At 45.8% G+C, this 21,858-nt stretch overlaps 2 protein-coding genes across 2 annotated transcripts in view; both read left to right on the top strand.

The window, feature by feature from the left end:
• The window catches only part of LOC134290779 (uncharacterized), a 483,651-nt gene that overhangs the window by 350,844 nt on the left and 110,949 nt on the right, over positions 1-21,858 (top strand). The gene's annotated exons all lie outside the window — the stretch shown is intronic.
• Positions 18,430-21,218, top strand: LOC109415943 (alpha-N-acetylglucosaminidase). The gene is made up of 4 exons (XM_019689902.3): positions 18,430-18,801; positions 18,867-19,048; positions 19,201-20,389; positions 20,450-21,218. The coding sequence occupies exons 1-4, from the start codon at positions 18,577-18,579 to the stop codon at positions 21,149-21,151; spliced, it is 2,298 nt and encodes a 765-aa protein (XP_019545447.3). The 5' UTR covers positions 18,430-18,576; the 3' UTR covers positions 21,152-21,218.

The following is a 21,858-nucleotide window of genomic DNA, read 5'->3' as shown; positions in this document are numbered from 1 at the left end:
CATAAATTTTCCAATTGGACATCTTATGTGATTTACCGTTGAGATGAGCTGCCTCCACTCTAAGAAGCTTCTATAAGCGCTACATTCAATTTGGTTTATTAATCAAAGTAATTTCATATTTTTGGACTGTTTTGTGAGTACACTTGTGCAGCCAAAAATTGGATATTTTAACCAGCAGTGAATCCCTTACTTTCTGAAACTTCTTGCTTACTTCCGAAACATTCTAATTGAATTGTCTTTGCGCAAAAAGTTCTATATCTTTCCTGCATATTGCGCACAGAAATCGCACAAAACCTTCATAGTTTAATTAGTTTAACACCCTTGCATAAACAAATCGTGAAATCAGTATACTTCGTTCTGTCGTAACTGTAGAAATTCATGTTTGTGTTATCTGCGCATTATTTCTGAGGTTATTTGGTAGCATATTGAAGAGGACATCAACCCGATCCAACGTCAAAGCGCATTTTCTTCACGATCGCGCTTATATTTGCGCGTGGAGTTACGCTTGGCGTATTACGATATTTTACCATAATATGTACGCCACATATTTCGATTCGCGGCTATTTCTTTTCAACTTCGGGAATGTCCTACACTCACCAAACCACCCCCGACCTGGACAGCCCATTTTGTTCATTGTGGTCCACGGCGTCTTGTACCATGCGAATTTCTTACGAAAATAATCTTTGCAGAGTTGCTATCCAGCATTCTTGCAACATTCCCTACCCGCTGTATCCTTCCTGCTTTATCAACCCAAGTAGCCAAAAGTTCAGATAAAAGGGTACTTTATAAGCTAGGCAGCTCGTTCGAGGTTGCTCATTGGCCTTCTAAGCAGCTTCATTTTTAAGTAATTTTGGAACTTGAAAGTTCACATAAGCACGTTGGATAGCCTTCTAAGCAGCTTCTTCCAGAGCAGAAGAAAATATCAACAGCATAATAAAATATGTTATTTTGGCTTAATAACTGTATGAAGGAATCAGTATTTTTTATGTTATAAACTTGTCTTTCATAAGCGGCAAAATAACAAATATTATAACAAAAAAATGTTTCAGAAAGACTAATTCAATAACATGTTTTGTTAGATCAATTACAATTTAATAACAGGAAATTTGTGAACTTGTTATTGTAGTGTTATTATTCATCACATATTGTACATTCTCTATAGTAGAATAATAACTGAACTTGTTCTACAAACAAATATATTATTGAAATGTTATCTTGAGGATGTATCCCAAAAAACTTGAACATCAAAATAAGATAGCCCAACAAAACATGTTATTGAAAAGATATATTTTAATAAGTCAACAATAACAAATTATCACATAAATACAGGCTATGTGACTCTGTTGTTATCAATTTGATATTCTCCTCTGCTCGGGTTACAGAACTTTGACAAAATTCATGTCGAAACAAAAATGTATTTTCCAGGAATCACAACCCTGTTGGTGGGTTTGTGATTTATGTCTGGAAATTGTTTCTGATAATTATATTTTCACACATGTCGCTGTTATGTAGATTTGAACTGGATCCTCCTGCGTGATAGCCTGCCGACTTACCGCTGCGCTGCTGAAGACACTTACAAAGTCAAGCGTACTTCACTACTGAACAAATGTGCAAAACAAGCTGCCGACAGATAATCGATTCAAGTTAGACTTTAGCTGCTGTCCACTCAATCGCAACTGTAGTACTGTGGTAGAGCGTAGGGTTCTCACGCAGCGACTATCGGTTCGAATCCGGTGGGCGGTATTTTTTTTTGCTCAAGCCTAGTACCCGAGCAGAGGGGAATATCAAATTAATAACTACGAAATTACAAAACCTGTTTTTATATCTCGTTTTGTTATTATTATATTATCAAGGCATTACGTTTCCATAACATGTTTTGTTGGACAATCTTATTTTGTTATGACCCAGCTATTGGTACACAGCCATTAAATAACATTTCAATATTACATTTTGTTGTGGAACAAGTTTGATTATTATTGTATTATTGAGAGTGTACAAATACTTTATGCTATCCCAAGGAACAGAAGTAACTAAAGAACAGTTTCTTAAGCTAAAGTTTGCTTAAGAATGGTTGATTCCATTCTTATACAGCAAAAATGTATTTAAAATGTATATTTTTAATGGCACAAATGTTCCAAATGGAGGATAACGTGCCTCTGGAGCCGGCCTTCTGATACGTCATTCAACAACGTTATTTACAGTATTTCGCGAGTTATGCTTCAGAAATATTTTATTTATTTATTTATTTATTTTTAACTCTAAATTTGGGAAGAGGGAAGACCCCTTTGAGTGATTTCGAAAACTATGCGTGAAATCGTTCTCAAAAAGGCACAAAACCTCTTTATCTTTTCGAAAAACATTATAAACAATATTTAAAACTAAATAAAGGCTTTTCCGTAAATAATCCATAGCTGAGCCGTAATCTTGAAAAGAATTCGTCAAACGATGATAATGATCCGTGGTACTCTGTATGGGTACCGAAATTCGATTGCTGAAAATATAAGAGAAATATTTTATATTTTCACATGTTTTCCCTGTCGTTCCAGAGGATGAAGTCGGATCTACCTATTTGTGGTAAAAGATTACATGAATAGTTGAAAATACGCCTATGAGGGAAGAGAGAAACTGAAGTTCGCAATGATTGTTCCGCCATTCTCACATGCTAGTCTAAATATGTGTAGCATTCTCAGCCAACACGAAGTCATATATGATGTAGAAAAGGATGCTAATGTGGAGGCCATATGCGTACATGATTTCATTTAACTACGGGTAAAGTGTACGCATATCGCCTCCACTTTAGCATCCTATTCAACAGCATGTGCGATTGTTTGATATCATTGCTAATTTTGCTTTCGGGATGTTATCAATAACTCTTTAATATCAAAACTTGTTCTTGAAATATTTCCCAAATTCACTGTTATTAAGTTGTTATTGACACTAACAAAACATGTTATTAAATTGATTTTCCAGGAACAAATTTTTGTTATGAGACTTGTTATTTTGCCGCTTATGACAGACAAGTTTATAACTCAATATGTTATGTTAATAACATAAAAATAACTAATTCCATTATGCAGTTATTTTGCCAAAATAACGCATTTTGTTATGCTGTTGTTATTCTCTTTTGCTCGGGTATTCATTGGATTAATAAATTTATATTTGTCTTCTATGCGTGTATGCTTAAACAGTTGCTTTCTGCAAAAGAAATAAATTTAATCTTCATTGAAACACAATGCTACTGAACTGAACTTCTATGAATTTGAAAGTTCCGACAAAGTTCCGAGTAGCATCTTAAGCAGCTTTAAAGTTCAGCGAAGTTCAGATAAAGTTCCGAATAGAACTTTCTGGCTGCTTAAGAGGCTAACAATGAGCCTTGCCGGAACTTGTGATCGAAGTTCCAGCAAGGCTCATCGTTAGCCTCTTAAGCAGCCAGAAAGTTCCATTTGGAACTTAATCTGAACTTCGCGGAACTTGAAAGTGTATTTTGTCATGAGAAGCGGAACTTTTGGTTACTTGGGAACCTTCTGGATGCTGGGTCCGCCATTGAGCACAGCGAGCTACTGGTTCCTTTCTTCATCGCTACCTGTTACGTACGAATGGTGATGCAAACCCCTGAATGCCAGCTGTGTTCACTTCGTGTGTATGTGTCGGGCTTCGGTGGTTTTCTGCTTTGCAATCGGTGCTTATTGATGTCTGCTATTCAGTAGACGTAGAAGCTAGCAGCCGTACGGATGCAATGGAACTTTATTGTTCCGAGGCGAAAACCACCGAAGCTGTAAGTAGTTTGTATTTTTATGTATCAGAACTGATTAATTAATAATAAATTATAGCTTTATAGCGTGTGACATGACAAACCATCATGAGTTTGACTGCCCTGCTGAAAGATTCGGTGTACCCCGCTGCTGCTTTTAATACTACCCATTGTTCTCCTGCATGCCGCCACAGATTGTCGTTAGCGCTCATCACTCGAAAACCTTGAGCATAATTCATGTCCCGTATCCATAGAGAACCACCGGTCTTATTGGCGTGCTGTACATGGTTTATTTGGTGCGGGGATGAAACTGTTTGGACCGCAGTTTCTTCTGGAGCCAATAGTAGGCACGACACCCGCTGATGATACGTCTTCGTATTTCACAGCCAACGTTATTGTGAGCCGTTAGTATGAAACCGAGGTAAACGAATTCCTCCACCACCTCCTCAAAAGTATCCCCGTAACACTGTTTCTAAGGCTTGTTGTTTTCCGCTCAGTTTCACCTACCAGTAATTACTTTATTTTTTTATCTAGCTGCCTTATTGTACTTTAGTTGCTCAATCGCATTCCTAACTTCACTCAGAAAAGGACTTGGATGGCCCCTTGGAAAGAAATACCTCAGGAAATTCCACTAGAAATTTCTCAGTGAATTTAACGAGAAATTTCTCAGGGAGCTCCACAAGGAATTCCTTAGACGACACTCGGAGGATTGGATTTTTTCAATCTTATACTTAGATGCTATTTACTCGGGCAGTGACCAGTCATTTCATTTCATTTATTTAGTTAACATCAAATTCATGATAATACTGAATCAACAATTTGCCGCCATAATACTCGATTTGCAGCTGCAGCTCTCCAACGTCGCGTCGGTCACGCCCAACACTCGGCAGATCACGCTCCACCTGGTCAGCCCATCGTGCTCTCTGCGCTCCACGCCTTCTTGTACCAACCGGATGGTTAGCAAACACCAGCTTTGCAGGGTTGTTGTCCGGCATTCTTGCAACATGCCCTGCCCACCGTATCCTTCCGGCTTTGGCCACCTTCTGGATGCTGGGTTCGCCGTAAAGTGCAGCGAGCTCGTGGTTCATTCTTCTCCGCCACACACCGTTCTCCTGCACACCGTCGAAGATCGTCCTTAGCACCCGTCGCTCGAAAACTCCGAGTGCTTGCAGGTCCTCCTCGAGCATCGTCCATGTCTCGTGCCCGTAGAGAACCACCGGTCTTATTAACGTCTTGTACATGGTACATTTGGTGCGGGGGTGAATCTTTTGTGACCGCAGTTTCTTCTGGAGCCCAGAGATGGCATGCTCCTCAGAGCGCTAAGTGAGAAGATAAAAAAATACACATTACACACAGCCTGCAAGATGAGAAAGAGTGCGTGTAAACAATTATCTTCTGCGTTGTCCGACTGCACGCGCTCGGCATCGTCGTCGCATCGCGCACGACGGTGAGCGCAGGAAAGTAAGAGAAAGTACAGTCCAACAAACAGCTCACATCGCAGCGCTGCGCTACTCTGTACTGCCGAGAGCCTACAACTTGCAGCTCAGACTGCGCAGATGTGTAGCACATTCCTAGAAATGAGCGAAGCTCACGCAGAAGAAGTTTGAGCTCTGCGACGTCTCACACAGCTGGTGTGGCAACTTACACATTCGCACTCTCACGCAAAGCTTTACGGCTGAGCGATGTGTGTTTGTTGGCGGTCCACATTCGTAGCAAAACAGAGCAGCGCACATTTTATTGAAGATGTGTACGCAGAGCTGCTTATCAGTGTATCTATGCCATCTCTGCTGGAGCCCATAGTAGGCACGACTTCCACTGATGATGCGCCTTCGTATTTCACGGCTCACGTTATTGTCAGCCGTTAGCAAGGAACCGAGGTAGACGAATTCTTCTACCACCTCGAAAGTATCCCCGTCTATCGTAACATTGCTGCCAAGGCTTGTCCTGTCTCGCTCAGTCCCACTTACCAGCATGTACTTTGTCTTAGCCGCATTCACCACCAGTCCGACCTTTGCTGCTTCGCGTTTCAGGCGGGTGTACAGTTCTGACACCGTTCCAAATGTTCTAGCAATAATATCCATGTCATCCGCAAAACAGAAAAATTGGCTGGATTTCGTGAAGATCGTACCCCGGCTGTTGAGCCCGGCTCGTCGCATAACACCTTCCAGGACGATGTTGAATAGTAGGCAAGAAAGTCCATCACCTTGTCGTAGTCCCCATCGAGATTCGAATGAACTTAATAGTTCACCCAAAATCCTTACGCTGTTCTGCACACCGTCCATCGTTGCTCTTATCAGTCTGGTAAGCTTCCCGGGAAAGCTGTTCTCGTCCATGATTTTCCATAGCTCTGTGCGGTCGATACTGTCGTATGCCGCTTTGAAGTCGATGAACAGGTGGTGTGTTGGGACCTAGTATTCACGGCATTTCTGGAGGATTTGCCGTACGGTGAAGATCTGGTCCGTTGCCGACCGGCCGTCGATGAAACCGGCTTGGTAACTTCTCACGAACTCATTTACTTTAGGTGAAAGACGACGGAAGATGATCAAGGATAGCATTTTGTAGGCGGCATTTAAAACGGTGATCGCTCGAAAGTTCTCACACATTAACTTGTCGCCTTTCTTGTGGATGGGACAGATTATCCCTTCCTTCCACTCCTCCGGTAGCTGTTCGGTTTCCCAGATCTTGACTACTAACTGGTGCAGACAGGTGGCCAACTTTTCCGGGCCCATCTTGATGAGTTCTGCTGCGATACCGTCCTTGCCAGCCGCTTTGTTGTTTTTGAGCTGGTGGATGGCATCCTTAACTTCCCTCAGCGTGGGAGTTGGTTCGTTCCCGTCCTCTGCTGCACCAACATAGTCATTTCCTCCGCTGCCTTGGTCCTCCGTGCCTACATTCTCTTCGCCATTCAGGTGCTCGTCAATGTGCTGCTTCCACCTTTCGATCACCTCACGTTTGTCCGTCAGGAGGCTCCCGTCCTTATCCCTGCATATTTCGGCTTGCGGCACGTCGCCTTTGCGGGATGCGTTGAGCTTCTGGTAGAACTTGCGTGTTTCCTGTGAACGGCACAGCAGTTCCATTTCCTCGCACTCCGCTTCTTCCAGGCGGCGCTTTTTCTCCCGGAAGAGACGGGTCTGCTGCTTCCGCTTCTGTCTGTATCGCTCCACATTCTGTAGGGTTCCATGCTGCAGCATTACCGCCCGCGCTGCATCCTTCTCCTCCAGAACCGCTCTGCACTCCTCGTCGAACCAATCGTTTCGTCGACTCCGTTCTACGTACCCGATAGTGCTCTCGGCTGCGTTGTTGATGGCTGCTTTCACTGTACTCCAGCAGTCCTCTAGAGGGGCCACATCGAGCACACCCTCGTCCGGCAACGCTGCCTCGAGATTCTGCGCGTATGCGGTGGCGACGTCCGGTTACTTCAGTCGCTCTAGATCGTACCGGGGCGGCCGCCGGTACTGTACATTGGTTATAACGGAGAGTTTTTGGGCGCAGTTTAACCATCACCAGGTAGTGATCAGAGTCGATATTAGCGCCACGATAGGTCCTGACGTCGATAATGTCGGAGAAGTGCCGTCCATCAATCAGAACGTGGTCGATTTGCGATTCCGTTTGTTGTGGTGATCTCCAGGTGTAACGATACGGGAGGCTGTGCTGGAAGAAGGTGCTACGAATGGCCATGTTCTTGGAGGCGGCGAAATCGATGAGGCGTAGGCCATTTTCGTTCGTCAGCTGGTGGGCGCTGAACTTTCCAATCGTCGGTCTGAATTCCTCCTCCTGGCCTACCTGAGCGTTTAGATCCCCTATGATGATCTTGACGTCGTGGCTTGGGCAGCGGTCGTACTCGCGTTCGAGCTGCGCGTAAAATGCGTCTTTGTCATCATCAGTGCTTCCGGGGTGAGGGCTGTGCACATTTATTATGCTGATGTTGAAGAATCGGCCCTTGATCCTCAACCTGCACATTCTTTCGTCGATCGGCCACCAACCGATCACGCGCCTCTGCATGTCGCCCATCACTATAAAAGCTGTTTCCAGCTCACGTGTGTTGCCGCAACTCTGGTAGATGGTATGATTACCTCTAAACGTTCGCACCATAGATCCTGTCCAACACACCTCCTGCAGCGCTACGATTCCGAACCCGCGGTCCTTCAGTATATCGGCGAGTATGCGGGTGCTCTCGATGAAGTTTAGAGATCAGCAGTTCCACGTACCGAGCTTCCAATCGCATGTCCCTTTTCGTCGCTGTGGTCGTCGCCATTGGTATCGGTTCGCATTCTTCTCTTGTTGATTTTCCGGTGCTAGTCCTTTTTACGGCTGGCTCGCAGGGCCTGACACCAACCCACTAACCCAGGGAGCAGGGCTTACCTTCCCGGAAGCTACGGGTTCTGCATTGGCATTTCCTCCAACTACAGTGCTAAATAGCTAGGCTCGAGCGCCAGTCTTCGCTGGGGGTGGTGTTTTTAATGGGCGCCCAGGAGGTAATATTTTACCTGAGCTTCCACCCCCAATTCGTTTCCGCAATCGTCTCCAATTTGCAAGAAATCCTACGGAAACATAGAGAACGCTGCATCCCGTGCGGTCCGCGGGAATTCGTTTCCGCAATCGTCTCCAATTTGCAAGCTATAATATCAATGTTATTAGCAAAACCGAGAAGCTGAACGGACTCCGTGAAAATCGTTCCACTCGTGTTTATCCCCGCTCTCCTTATTACATTCTCTAAAGCAGTGGTCACCAAATTGCGGCCCGCGGACCGCACGGGATGCAGCGTTCTCTATGTTTCCGTAGGATTTCTTGCAATGTTTGTTAAGGAGATTGTTCCACTCCCAAATAATTTAGAATAACGTGTTTAACGTTTAACAAGAGGATCCAGGAGGTGCAATACAAGCAGTAAAAAAATAGGCTTGAGGATCACTGCTCTAAAGCAATGATAAACACCGAGCACGAAAGACCATCACCTAGCCGTAACCCTCGCACATCACTTGATCAATGGTATCTGTTTATCCAGGAATCTGTATTCGTGCATAACCTGCAATAACTGGTCTCGATCGATTATAGAGATAAGTGACATTTCAACACACGAACACTAGCGCGAGTTTTTCCTCACACAAAAGTACACGCCAATTCAAAGGCTATTCAAATTGCATATGCAAATATTACCCAATCAAAAAAAATGGGTAAAGCAGATAAATAATTATAAAACTAACGTCCGGGGTAAGAGTGCAAATGTTTTCCTCGCAGTTTCACTACTACATCTACAAAAAAGGCACGCATACATTTGAACGTGGTTACCACTATATCTTACGCCGATTTGAAATGTGTGGGCACGCTGTATTCGCGACATTCCTGCAACAGCTAACGGATGGTGAACATCTGATTCAACAGTAAGGACTGTTCATTAAAGAAAGTGGACACCGTTTTTTCAATAGAGAATATTTATTTTCGAACAAATCCAAAAGTTTATTTTTTAGAAATGACAATCAACATACATGTGGCCGAATTCACGTGAGTTTGAACATTTACTTCGCATTTCTGAAGAACGCTCGGACTTTCCTCTTGATACCTTCCATTAAATTCTGCACAACTTTCTCCGTAACCTTTCGTTGTGCCGCAGACCAAAATTTATTGAAGCAATCAACAGAACTTGCTTCTCTACCATCTTTCTTGAGATGCCGCTTAATTATTGTCCAGTATCGTTCCACAGGACGCAGTTAAGGGATGTTTGGTGGATTTTGCCATTTTTCGACGAAATCGACTTTTTCCTTCTCGAGCATCTCTAGCATTGAAGAAGCGTAATAAGCGGATGCCAGATCGGGCCAAAACAATGAAGGATCCGTATGTTTTCGGTTGATGGGTAGAAGTCGTTTTTTGATGCATTCCTCTCTGTTATTTTCATCGTTGATTTTTCCCGTTGTGAAATATGAAGAAATCTTTGAGCCGCATGAACAATAGGCTTGCCACACCAAAAACTTTTTCCCAATTTTTTAGTTCTGATATACCCTACATCATCCGGCACATCTGTCCCCTGCTCAGCGTTGAAAAATTGCGGTCCTGGAAGTGTACTTGTATGCCAATTCTCGAAACGACAACTTTTTGGAACACCATTTGTGCAGAATTTAAAGCTAGTCGCTAAGCTAATCCGACTCATCGCTATAAATTTCTCACTTTTTTTCGTTTTCTTTGAGTGTGTTGCCAAAGTGGACAATGTTCTTACACACTGAGCAATAATTCACATTTTTTTGTTTAGTTTTAACTTTAAACTATTGGTGAACAGATGTCCACTTTCTTTAATGAACAGTCCTTATTTAATTCTAGCTGAGACTGACTCACTATTTACACTATGTTTTTGAAAATGCTTAAGGTGATGATTTTCTGAAAGTCCTTGCCAAAAAAAAGTAAGGAAAATGCATCTGGTTTCTCAAACTGATGGACCCCTTGTTAGTTAGAACCACAACATTTTTGCAGACCCCTCTATTTTGGTTAAAATTTAAACCGTTATAACTCGAAAATTTCTCCAAAAACCACCTCAAAACGAAATGTTATTGAAAAGAGGAAAGATATAGCTACTATTTACAATTATAAAAAGTTGAGTCGGTCATATTGATTTTGGCCGCCATTTTGGATTTTTATACCAAAACTTCTTCCACCATTTTGGCAACCACCGGTTTTCAAATTGTTTGCATCAATTGAAAGCTGAGACATTTATACACAACATATAAAAAATATAGATGTCTTTTTCTTCTTTCAAAAGTTATTTGCCGTTTTGTAAATCACTGTTGCGCCAGGTGCCATGTGCCATGTCCCAATGGGAAAATCTGTACTCTAGTAACATTTCAATATTTCATGTGACAATTATAAAATCAAAATTTGGATTTATAAGTGATGTTAAACTGTGATTAACCTTGATGATCTGTATTCGGGTTGTCAAAGTAATGTGAATGTATGTGCAGTTTCAAAGCGCATCTTTATAACATGAAATTCTTTGCTTCAAAGTCGAAAAAACCTACGAAACGTTGATTTTTCTGCTTTATTATGATAATCATTATCTTGTTCTTATACGCATCTTCATCTTGACGTAACGTACCTTTTTATTTAATTTTATTCGTAAATTTTAGCCAAGGCTAATTCCTCATGCTTGGCGTTACATCCCACTAGGACAAAGACTGCTTCTCAGCTCATTGCTGTATGTGCACTTCCACAGCTAATAACTGAGAACTCCCGACTAGAAAATTCTATTAAGTTTATATTATATTGCCCGAGCAGAGGAGAGTAGCAAATTGATAACAACAAAATCACATAGCCTGTTTTTATATCATAATTTGTTATTGTTAATTTATCAAAATATATCTTTTCAATAACATGTTCTGTTGGGCAATCTTATTTTGTTATGTTTAAGTTATTGAGATATATCCACAAGATAACAATTCAATAATATAATCTGTTGTCGAACTAATTTAGTTATTATTCTACTATAGAGAATGTACACATATGTGATCAACAATAACACAACAATAACAAGTTATCAAATTTCATGTTATTAAGTTGTACTTGATCCAACAAATCATGTTATTGAATTAGTCTTCCAGGAACATATTTTTGTTATGATATTTGCTATTTTGCCGCTAATGACAGGCAATTTTATAACAAAATATATTATGTTAATAACTTAAAAATTACTGTTTCCATTATTCAGTTATTAAGCCAAAATAACATATTTTATTATGATGTTGATATTTTCTTCTGCTCGGGTGTGCTAGATGCAGGATGATATTGAAATAACTAAAATTGTAACAAAAAGAAGACTGGTCTAATCAAAATAAAAACTAATTTTGCTATTACACTAGTTTACATCATTTTTGAACTCGGTAATCTGATGATCATTTTTGGTGTAGAACCATGCCCTAAGTTCGAAAACGCGAAGGAAAAAAATACAGTGGAGCGGATTTTTTTTCGACTTTCCATACAAGGTTGATGATTTGAAATCAATGTTTGTTCTATTTTTAAACACGAGTGGGACGATTTTCACGAAGTCCGTTCAGCTGCTTGGTTTCGCCGATGATATTGATATTATTGCTCGTAAATTTGAGACGATGGCGGAAACGTACATCCGACTAAAGAGTGAAGCTAGGCGAATCGGATTAGTCATTAATGTGTCGAAGACAAAGTACATGATGGCAAAGGGCTCCAGGGAGGAATCACCGCGCCCGCCACCCCGAACTTCTATCGACGTTGATGAAATCGAGGCGGTTGAAGAATTCGTGTACTTGGGCTCGCTGGTGACCGCCGACAACGACACCAGCAGAGAAATTCAGAGGCGCATTGTGGCAGGAAATCGTTCGTACTTTGGACTCCGCAGAACTCTACGATCGAATAAAGTTCGCCGTAACACGAAGTTAACCATCTTTTTTTTTTTTTTTTTCCTTCTAAACCATAGGGGGATAATCTGCTCAACAGACACCCTAACAGAAGGTTAGGGTAGTGTAGGTCTGACAGGCCGTCTTCTACAACAAAAGTAAAATCCAGGACTACTCTCTCCTCGTACCCACTAAACCATTCCTATGGTCGCCAAACCCTACGTCTCTCCGGAACCACCAAGAAGGTATTGCTTCAGAGAGGGGCTAGTGCACATCGCACCCACAAGGTTAGCTGCGTAGCCTGCAGCAACGAACATCGATGACTCGCTTTGGAGAGTCCATCACGGTAGCATGCTGGCGCTTAGCCAGTTTCCCGAGTGGTCCTCGCCACTCCCTTTGTCCTCGGAAGGCGGGCAGGGTCAACCCCGCCCGCGCCCTACTGCTGAGTGGACATCAAGAACTGATGCCCACGTGCAACCCGATCTGACCTGCCCGTAAGGAAGGGTATCACTACCCTTCAGGCCCTATCAGATGCACCCGTAGGTTGCAGACAGCAGGATCTCACCTACCCCGACCCTTGCCGGGGACCCCTTTCCAACCGCGGGCTCGGATCCAACCCAGTAGACCGACGCCACGACAGCACCGCTACCGGGACTTCCTCTCCGCGGCCACTTAATCGTTGTAAGGGTCGATCTCGACCGCAGGGCACCGGTATGACCTACGAAGCCGACTCCGAACCCCTGGACCACCTCTTGTACTGCATCTGGACTAGCCATTCTCCGAGTCCACGCGCCACCTCCTCTGTAGCTCCCAGACGATGTGGGTAATAGCCGTTGAAACGGCGTTCCAGCCAAACTCATCCCTACACATCCTCTGGACCAAGTTGTCCGGAGTTGTGTCCTCCCCGCATGTGGCAAGCATGCGGTCACGCATTGTGCGAAAACGCGGGCACACGAACAAAACGTGTTCCGCCGTTTCCTCTAAACCATTGCACACTGGGCATTCGGGAGAATCCGCATGCCCGAAACGGTGTAGATACTGTCGGAAGCAACCATGACCTGTAAGGACCTGTGTCAGGTGAAATGTGACTTCCCCATGGCGCCTATTAATCCAACTATCTACCCTCGGTATCAACCTATAGGTCCACCTTCCTTTGGTGGAACTGTCCCACGCGCGCTGCCATTTGACCATAGAGGCCATCCTGACAGTCCTGCGTATGCCTCTTGTGCCGCGCATTTCGAAGCACTCCATGTCCTCACTGATAAGAATGCTGATAGGCACCATACCAGTAATGACGCAGAGAGCGTCGTGTGACACGGTACGGTACGCGCTCGCAACCCTCAGGCACATAAGCCTGTAAGTACTTTCCAGCTTCCGGCGGTAGCATTTAGTACTTAGCGCGGTGCCCCACGCCGGGCCGCCATACCTAAGTATGGATGTAGCAACACTAGCCAGAAGCTTGCGCTTACTGGCGTACACCGCAGAGCTATTGGACATCATCCGGGACAGTGCCGCAATAGCTGCGGAGGCTCTTTTACAGGCATAATCGACGTGGCTACCGAAGGTAAGCTTATCGTCGATCATCACGCCCAAGTGTTTGACGGAGCGCTTTGACAGGATAGTACAGTCTCCTACACTGATCTCCGTCTGCTGCTCCGACTTCAGGTTGTTAACAACCGTCACCTCTGTCTTGTGGTGAGCCAGCTCCAGTTTCCTGGACCGCATCCACGCCTCCACAACCTTAATCGAGTGGTTGGTAGTCAACTTTACCTCCTCGATCGTTTCACCGTAGACTTCGAGCGTAATGTCGTCGGCAAATCCGACAATCACCACTCCCACAGGATACTCTAACCTCAACACCTCGTCGTACATGACATTCCATAACACCGGACCCAGGATGGAACCTTGCGGGACTCCTGAGGTTATGTGAAAGCACTTCCGACCCACCTCCGTGTCGTAGACTAGTACACGATTCTGAAAGTAACTTCCGAGAATCTTGTACAGGTACTCCGGTATTCCCAGACGCAAGAGCGCATCGGCAATAGCAGACCAGCTGGCGCTATTAAACGCATTCCTTACATCCAGAGTCACTACCGCGCAAAAGCGAATTCCCCTCCTCTTAGGCTCGAGTGCTTTCTCGGCGGTTTTTGTAACCGACAAGATAGCGTCTACGGTGGACCTCCCCTTCCGGAAGCCGTACTGGTTACTCGAAAGACCATTTTCGCCCTCGGTGAACCGCAACATTCTATTGAGGATGATCTTTTCGAGCACCTTCCCCGCCGTGTCCATCAAGCATATTGGTCTATATGCCGACGGGTCTCCGGGTGGTTTCCCCGCCTTTGGCAATAGTACCAGGCTCTGCCTCTTCCAAGCTTCTGGGAAAACTCCCTCGTCCAGGCATTTCTGCATAGCAGACCTGAACATCTCGGGAGCCTCTGCAATAGCTACTTTTAAGGCCAAGTTCGGAACTCCGTCCGGACCTGGGGCCTTACCTACGCTAAGGGACTTAGCTATCCCCGCAAGTTCCACATCGGTGACCCTCTCCTCATCGCCAGCCCCAGTCCCCGGCTGTCCTACGAAAGGAGGCCAAGGACTAGGATCATGACGCGGAAAAAGTCCTCCAATGATCCCCTCCAACATCTCTGGAGATTGCTCTGTAGGAGCCATCACACCTCTCGTCTTGGCCATAACGATCCTGTAGGCGTCACCCCACGGGTTCGTATTGGCACTCTGACAGAGACCCTCAAAGCAGGCCTTTTTGCTTGCTCTTATCTCGGTCTTAAGCGCGGCTTTTGCAGCGGCGAACACCACCCGCCGTTCGTTTCGCTCTTCCTCTGATCGTGCTCGCTGCATCCGCCGCCTAGCCCGTAGGCAGGCGCGGTGCAGGTCCGCAATCGCGTCGGTCCACCAGTAAGCCGGTGGCCTCCCATTTCTAGGGTGGACTCGCCTAGGCATGGTCGCATCACACGCACGTGAGAGCACCGCTACCAGCTCGTCGCCGTCTAAACCGATTAAGTTTCGCTCACGGCGGAGCGCCTCCCTAAATACCCCTTCGTCGAAGTATGATGTCTTCCACCTGCGAGGGCTTGGCCTTGGCCTAGCCGCCTCTTCTTCTATCCGCTGTCTGCTGTTATTGTAGTCGATACTGTAGCGAACCGCCAGGTGGTCGCTGTGAGTGTAGCCATCATCTACTCTCCAGTTCGAACTACTTGTTAGGCCAGGACTACAAAAGGTCACGTCAATAATTGACTCCGCTCCGTTTCGACTAAAGGTACTCTTGGTACCGACATTAGCCAAGTCGACATCTAAGATGGCCAGTGTTTCTAGCAGGATCTGACCCCGCTGGTTCGTGAAACGGCTTCCCCATTCCACGGCCCAGGCATTAAAGTCGCCCGCTATTACCACCGGCCTTCGCCCTGTTAGCACGGTCGTTAAGCGGTCCAGCATTTGCGTGAACTGCTCGATCGGCCACCGCGGAGGCGCATAACAGCTACAGAAGAAGACCCCGTTTACTTTGGCGACCACGAAGCCCTCATAGGTAGTAGACACCAACTCCTGCACGGGGTATTTACCCGTCGTCCATATCGCCGCCATTTTCCTGGTCCCATCCGAGGCCCAGTTGCCGTTGCCGGCGGGTACTCGGTATGGGTCCGAAATGATGGCGATATCCGTCTCCCACTCAGAAACCGCCTGACAAAGCAGTTGCTGAGCCGCATCACAGTGGTTCAGGTTCAGCTGCGTTACCTGCACTGTGATTTGTTGCTCACTGCGGCTTTCTTAAAGGCCGGGCACCCTGGACCACCCATCGCATGTCTGTTTTTCGAGGTTTTCCCGGTACAGATCATGCAGATGGGCGGACTCGTGCAGCTTTGGGCCTTATGACCTTCAGCGCCGCATCGCCTACACAGTTTGCGCCTGTCGGGGCCTTTGCAGTCCCACGACTTGTGTCCTGGTTCCAGACACCTGAAGCAAACCTCAGGTGGCTCGTGGAATGTCAGGTGACAAACACACCAGCCCACCTTAATACTCCCTACTTTAACGGACTTTTTAACATCCGCCACAGGTAGCTGAACCAGAGCTATCTGTGTCCCTGCTGGCCCCTTCCGCAGCCTGACGGCTGTGGCGGCCACCTGAACATCGCACTGTTGCCGCAGTGCCGTGACGAGCTCTTCCGCTTCGGTGATCTCGTCTAGGTCTTTGACCTTCAGAGTCGCCTCATGCGTAAGAGCCCTCACCTCCACTCCATCTCCAAGGACCTCTTCTGCCAGCCTCTTGTAGGCGGCGCCCTTGTGATCCTTCTCGCGCTTAAGCTCCAGGATCATTTCGCCCGTACGAGTACGTCTGATACTGCGTACGTCGGCTCCAAGACCCTCGAGCTTGGCGTCGCACCTCATCGCCTTCAAGACGTCCGAGTATTTCGACTGTTCGGTCTTGATGACGATAGCGTCACCTTTTTCGCGCCTGGCACCTGCCTTCCTACGCCTTGGCTTGGCGACCTGCACTTCTGCCTGCGGATTCCCCTTCTTCTTCCTCTTCCGCTCTACCTTTGTCCAAGGAGGGTCCTCTCCTTGGATCGCCCTGCTCTGTGGCTGCTGAGGGCCCACCATTGGTCGCAACCCCTTGTTCCCATCATTCCGGGACGGGCCGGCCTTTTCAGGCCCACCCTTCCCAGCTTTCCGGGAACCCTGGCTGGGGTCCGACTTTCCAGCGTTACCACCGGCTTTCGGGGTTATTATACGCCTGGCCTTGCGGGCGCCGCCAGACAGCTCCTCACCTGACGGCTGCCTCGCCCGCTTCTGCGAATGCTTGTCGCTTTTGTCGCGAGCATTCGCTTCCACTCTCTTCGGACTACCCGCGAAGGAGAAGGCCTCCGTTTGTGTAAACTTAGACGCTTTCTCCTTTGCGGGTTCCGCCGCTGCTGCAGCCAGCAACGCAACCGCGTGCTCCTGCTTGGCATTATCGACAGACGCCCTAAGCCGAAGCAAGGCCGTTTTCAGGTCCTTGCTTATATTCGACTTAGTTGTCGCAAAGTCGATAATTTTGCCGAGCTGCTGCTCAGCTACCTCAAATGCGGGCCGTCCTTTTTCTGCAACTTGGCTGATGGCCCTCAGCAACCATGCTCCGTCCATGACCTCCGCCGGCTGGCTTGCCGTGGAGTGGACAGGAGCTCCCACGCTTGAGCTGCGTAAGCAGCTTCCAGCACCTGACTCCTCGCTTCTCCTTGTCGGAGACCTCATCAACCCGCTTCTGGCGAAGGGGTTGATCGCACCGCTACTTCCACCTGTATTTTGATTTTTAAGATTTTTACTCATATTTGATTCCCACGAGTTGCACGAGAAATAATGTCCACCACGCCAGAGCTCTGCATTAACGCGGTAAGGGACAGCATACTGTGGGGGGTGCCCAGGTACCCCACAGGCTCCGTTAAAGATCGAGCATCTTTTTCACCCCCTCGATCACTCATTCCTCGGCACGGGTCGCTTGACACCTTGAATTGGGGTTAGTAGTCCTATTCTTAGCCGGCAACTACGCGGCACTTGGAAGTTGGAATGATGGATTTGCAACACTTTCTTCGTTGTGGCGATGTTGGGGTAAGAATTTTAAAGATGTGTGAGTGCATCCGGGCCATGTTTATGGTCCCCATTTTGTTGAAACAAATGAAGTTTTCATCGTTATATGGAATGATGGGAATTGATTGTTTTGATCGATAAACTCTAAGCAAGAACAAAGAAATATAACTTAGGAATAAGCAATTGCTCAGTTTGAAAATCAACCATGCGTTTTATTGTTTTAAACAAGCCTCTTTTTTCTGCGTGAAGGACGATCTTCGGCGGTGTGCTGGAGAACGGTGTGTGTCGGAGAAGGACAACCACGAGCTCGCTGCACTTTATGGTGAACCCAGCATCCACAAGGTGACCAAAGCCTGAAGGATACGGTGTACAGGGCATGTTGCAAGAATGCCGGACAACAGCCCTGCAAAGTTGGTGTTCGCGGCTGATCCGTTTGGTACAAGAAGGCGTGGAGCGCAGAGAGTACGAAATCAACAAAATTTTGTCACATGAGGATGAAGGAAAAGAAGAAGAATTAAGTAAAAATTCAGGAAAAATACTAGGAGAATCTTCAGATTAAGAAATTATTTGCTACAAAGTCGAAGCAAACCCATAACACGTTGAACATTCTTCTTTATTGTGATTATCATCATCATTATATTTGACCAATACTATTTGCGTCGACCACACACTACAAGCATCGAACACTGAATGATATGCATAAGAATCCTTATGTTTCATAACACCGATGCACTACAGAGAAAAGCAAACCTAAACATATTCATTCAGTCTCTCAGATTGTTTTACCACCGCTCATACGAGACAGTTCTGCTCTAGGCACAATCAGTCTATTACTGATAATTGAACAGATTGCATCCATCAGCATATAGTTCAGCATTCAGAAGTCAAATCAAATACGCCATTAGCCATGGCATTCGTTCCGCAGCTTATGCTGCTGATTTTTGCTTCCACGACTTCAGCAGTTTTGTCCCATCCACAGCATAGTGCACACATTTTAAAGCATGTCAAATCGAAAACTGCCCTACAGGTCCAGGAACAGGCCGCAATGGAATTGATCAGACGTCTTCTACCCGAACGAGATATCGAATTTTCAGTGAAGATTGAAGATGGCATGAGGCTGAATTCATTCAAGGTAGGGGATGCATGGACGGAAACAGAACTGATCGAGTTCTCTAAATTTCTTTCGAATCCTTTTAGGTCCTAAAGGCAAATGAAACCAGCCAAGTTATGATATCCGGATCCAGTGGAGTCGCCGCAGCTAAAGGATTCTATCACTATTTAAAATATTTCTGTGGCTGTCACGTTTCGTGGGATGGGGATCAACTGAATTTGCCGGATGAGCTCCCGTTGGCCAATTTTGAAATGCAAGCTCCAAGCAGGTGTGTCTCAAAGCCAAAGACTGTAAGAACGACATAACATTTTCAAAGCTGGAAACTGTGGAATTCTGTATATCGAGAATGTGTTGTTCTTTGAACATTCAGTAGCAACTACAAATTGTGTGCCCATTTTTTAAATTTCAATTCATTTTCAGCGTCGTGTACTACCAGAACGTTTGCACCTGGTCGTACTCGTTCAGTTGGTGGACTTGGCAAGAATGGCGTCGCCACATAGACTGGATGGCCATGCAGGGCATTACCATGAGTTTGGCTCCATTCCAGGAGGACCTTTGGGCCGAAGTCTACCGAGAGTACAACATTTCCCAGCATGACATAGACGACCATCTTTCGGGGCCGGGTTTCTTCGCCTGGCAGCGAATGGGTAACATTCGAGGCTGGGGAGGACCCCTGACCGCAAACTTCATCAACTTCTCCCGTAAGCTGCAAACCCAGATTGTTCAGGAAATGCGTAAACTTGGCATGGTGTTGGCATTGCCAGCATTCGCCGGTCATCTGCCAGTTCAGTTTGCTCAATTATATCCACAAGCGAAACTTACCCCTGTGGAAGTCTGGAATGGGTTTCCTGACCAATACTCTAGTCCATTATTTCTGGACCCCATCGATCCGTTGTTCAATGAAATAGGACAACGATTCCTGTCCAAAGTAATCCAGCGGTACGGTACTGATCACATCTACTTCAGTGACCCATTCAACGAGATCCAGCCACAAAGCTTTAGCGCGAAATACCTATCAAGCGCTTCAACCGGTATTTACAAGGCGATGTCCAGCGTCGATCCATTAGCTGTTTGGCTGCTCCAAGGATGGATGTTTGTCAAAAACCCTTACTGGAGTGATGTGGCCATTCGAGCCTTCTTAACGGCTGTGCCCATAGGAAGAATGCTTGTGCTAGACCTGCAGTCAGAACAGTTTCCGCAATATGATCGAACTGAGTCCTACTATGGGCAACCGTTCATCTGGTGCATGTTGAACAACTTTGGAGGCACGTTGGGAATGCTTGGATCCGTGGATAATGTATTTCAAGGAATTCGTGATACCAGGGCGAATGATAGCACAACTATGATTGGAACAGGGATCACCCCAGAAGGAATCAACCAGAATTACGGACTTTACGAGTTTGCCTTGGAGATGGGCTGGTATCAGGATTTTGCCAGGGTTTCTGACTGGTTCGCATGCTACGCTTCGTTCCGATATCGAACCAAGAGTGCCAGGGTCATGAATGCATGGACCATATTCCGACTGACGGTTTATTCATTCAATCGACTGGAAATGATGCGAGGAAAATATACTTTCAATCGTAGACCAAATCTTAAGCTTGATCCATGGGTAAGTAGACCAAGATTGTTTTGATTCAAATATGTATCTGAGTTGTCGAACTTTTAACAGATTTGGTACAACGAAACCCTGTTCAACACTGGTGTTCAGATGTTACTAGAAGAGGATCTCAATAGTGCTTTATTTCGTAATGATGTAGTCGATGTAACCCGCCAATTTCTACAGAACACTGCAGATCGTCTATACCTCACGATAGTGGAAGCCTACAAAGCCAGAGACGCAAACGCGGCAAGATTATATTCGGACCAGTTCCTGGAACTCTTGGGTGATATTGATCGCTTGCTTCGCACAGATGGACACTTCCTGCTAGGAAAGTGGCTCGAGTCTGCCAAAGCTGTGGCCGAAACCAGCTTAGAGCGTCAAAAGTACGAATCCAACGCTCGTTTTCAGATAACTCTGTGGGGCCCACAGGGTCAAATTGTAGACTACGCTAACAAGCAGTGGGCTGGCATGGTACAGGACTTTTTCCTTCCGCGGTGGAAGCTATTCCTGACTGAGATGACAAAAGCAGTCGAGACAAATGGGACCCTCAACGAGGGCAAGCTGAGGGATAGGATCTTCAAAGTGGTGGAACTGCCATTCTGTACCAGCAATAAACGGTACTCGACCGAACCGGAAGGCGACTCACTGGATCTGGCACGGTCGCTTTTTAAAATATGGAGTCATCAAGCTGAAGGGTTCAAGGAACTGCCGATGAACCCAACCAAGGTGGCGAAAAAGCTAAAGCGGAAGAACCGAGTATTTGGATCTTGATGATTGAAATCTCATTGGAAAAAAGTTATGATTAAAGGATGAAATGATTTTATAGTTATTTAAGCAAGTCTGCTTTATAATTCCTATTTAATATGGCTAATTTCGGTATAATAATTGCCAACTTTTCCGCACTGATGCATTAAGCAACTGAAATAAGTTTCATAATGAAAAATTTGAATTCATTTGGGTTGCATTATCAACATTACTTACCTTACCGATCAGGCTAAGGCCTGGATGGCCCCTGCTGTACATAGAAGCCGTCTCCATTCCACTCGGTGTTCCCAAAAGCATTTCTCCCCAAAGAACGGTAGTGAAAACAAACCCAAATGGACTCAACTCGCATGACAGCATTCAAGGATAATGAATAATTTAGCAACTAACAAATCGCTTCATCATATGATCTCTATATTGCATGCGCTGGCCTTATGACTACCCTACCTCTCATATCTCGTTGACGGTAATTTCTCGCTGACGGTGATTCCGGCCAATGTTGATACGTTGGCGGGGCCCCGCGTCGATGAACCACATAGACGATCCAGATTCAGAACGCGCAATTCGAGCGCATATCATGCAGAAAGCGTACTATCAGTACGCCAATTGGCAATCTCTTCCTTCACCACGGCGTGCACAATCTCTCATCACACTCTCACGTTTAACTGATGATACTTTCACCACGACCTCATGCACCGATCATTCCGAGTCGAGTG

Source organism: Aedes albopictus, chromosome 3 (assembly GCF_035046485.1).
Source record: "Aedes albopictus strain Foshan chromosome 3, AalbF5, whole genome shotgun sequence".
NCBI lineage: Eukaryota > Metazoa > Arthropoda > Insecta > Diptera > Culicidae > Aedes > Aedes albopictus.
This window is presented reverse-complemented; position numbering and strand designations above follow the sequence as displayed.

Bases quoted from the DNA above. Each gene is read 5' to 3' on its own strand.
- LOC109415943 (XM_019689902.3), top strand. From the start codon at position 18,577: ATGGCATTCGTTCCGCAGCTTATGCTGCTGATTTTTGCTTCCACGACT. The intron at 19,049-19,200 runs GTGTGTCTCAAA...ATTCATTTTCAG, and splicing joins GAAATGCAAGCTCCAAGCAG to CGTCGTGTACTACCAGAACG. The intron at 20,390-20,449 runs GTAAGTAGACCA...AACTTTTAACAG, and splicing joins ATCTTAAGCTTGATCCATGG to ATTTGGTACAACGAAACCCT.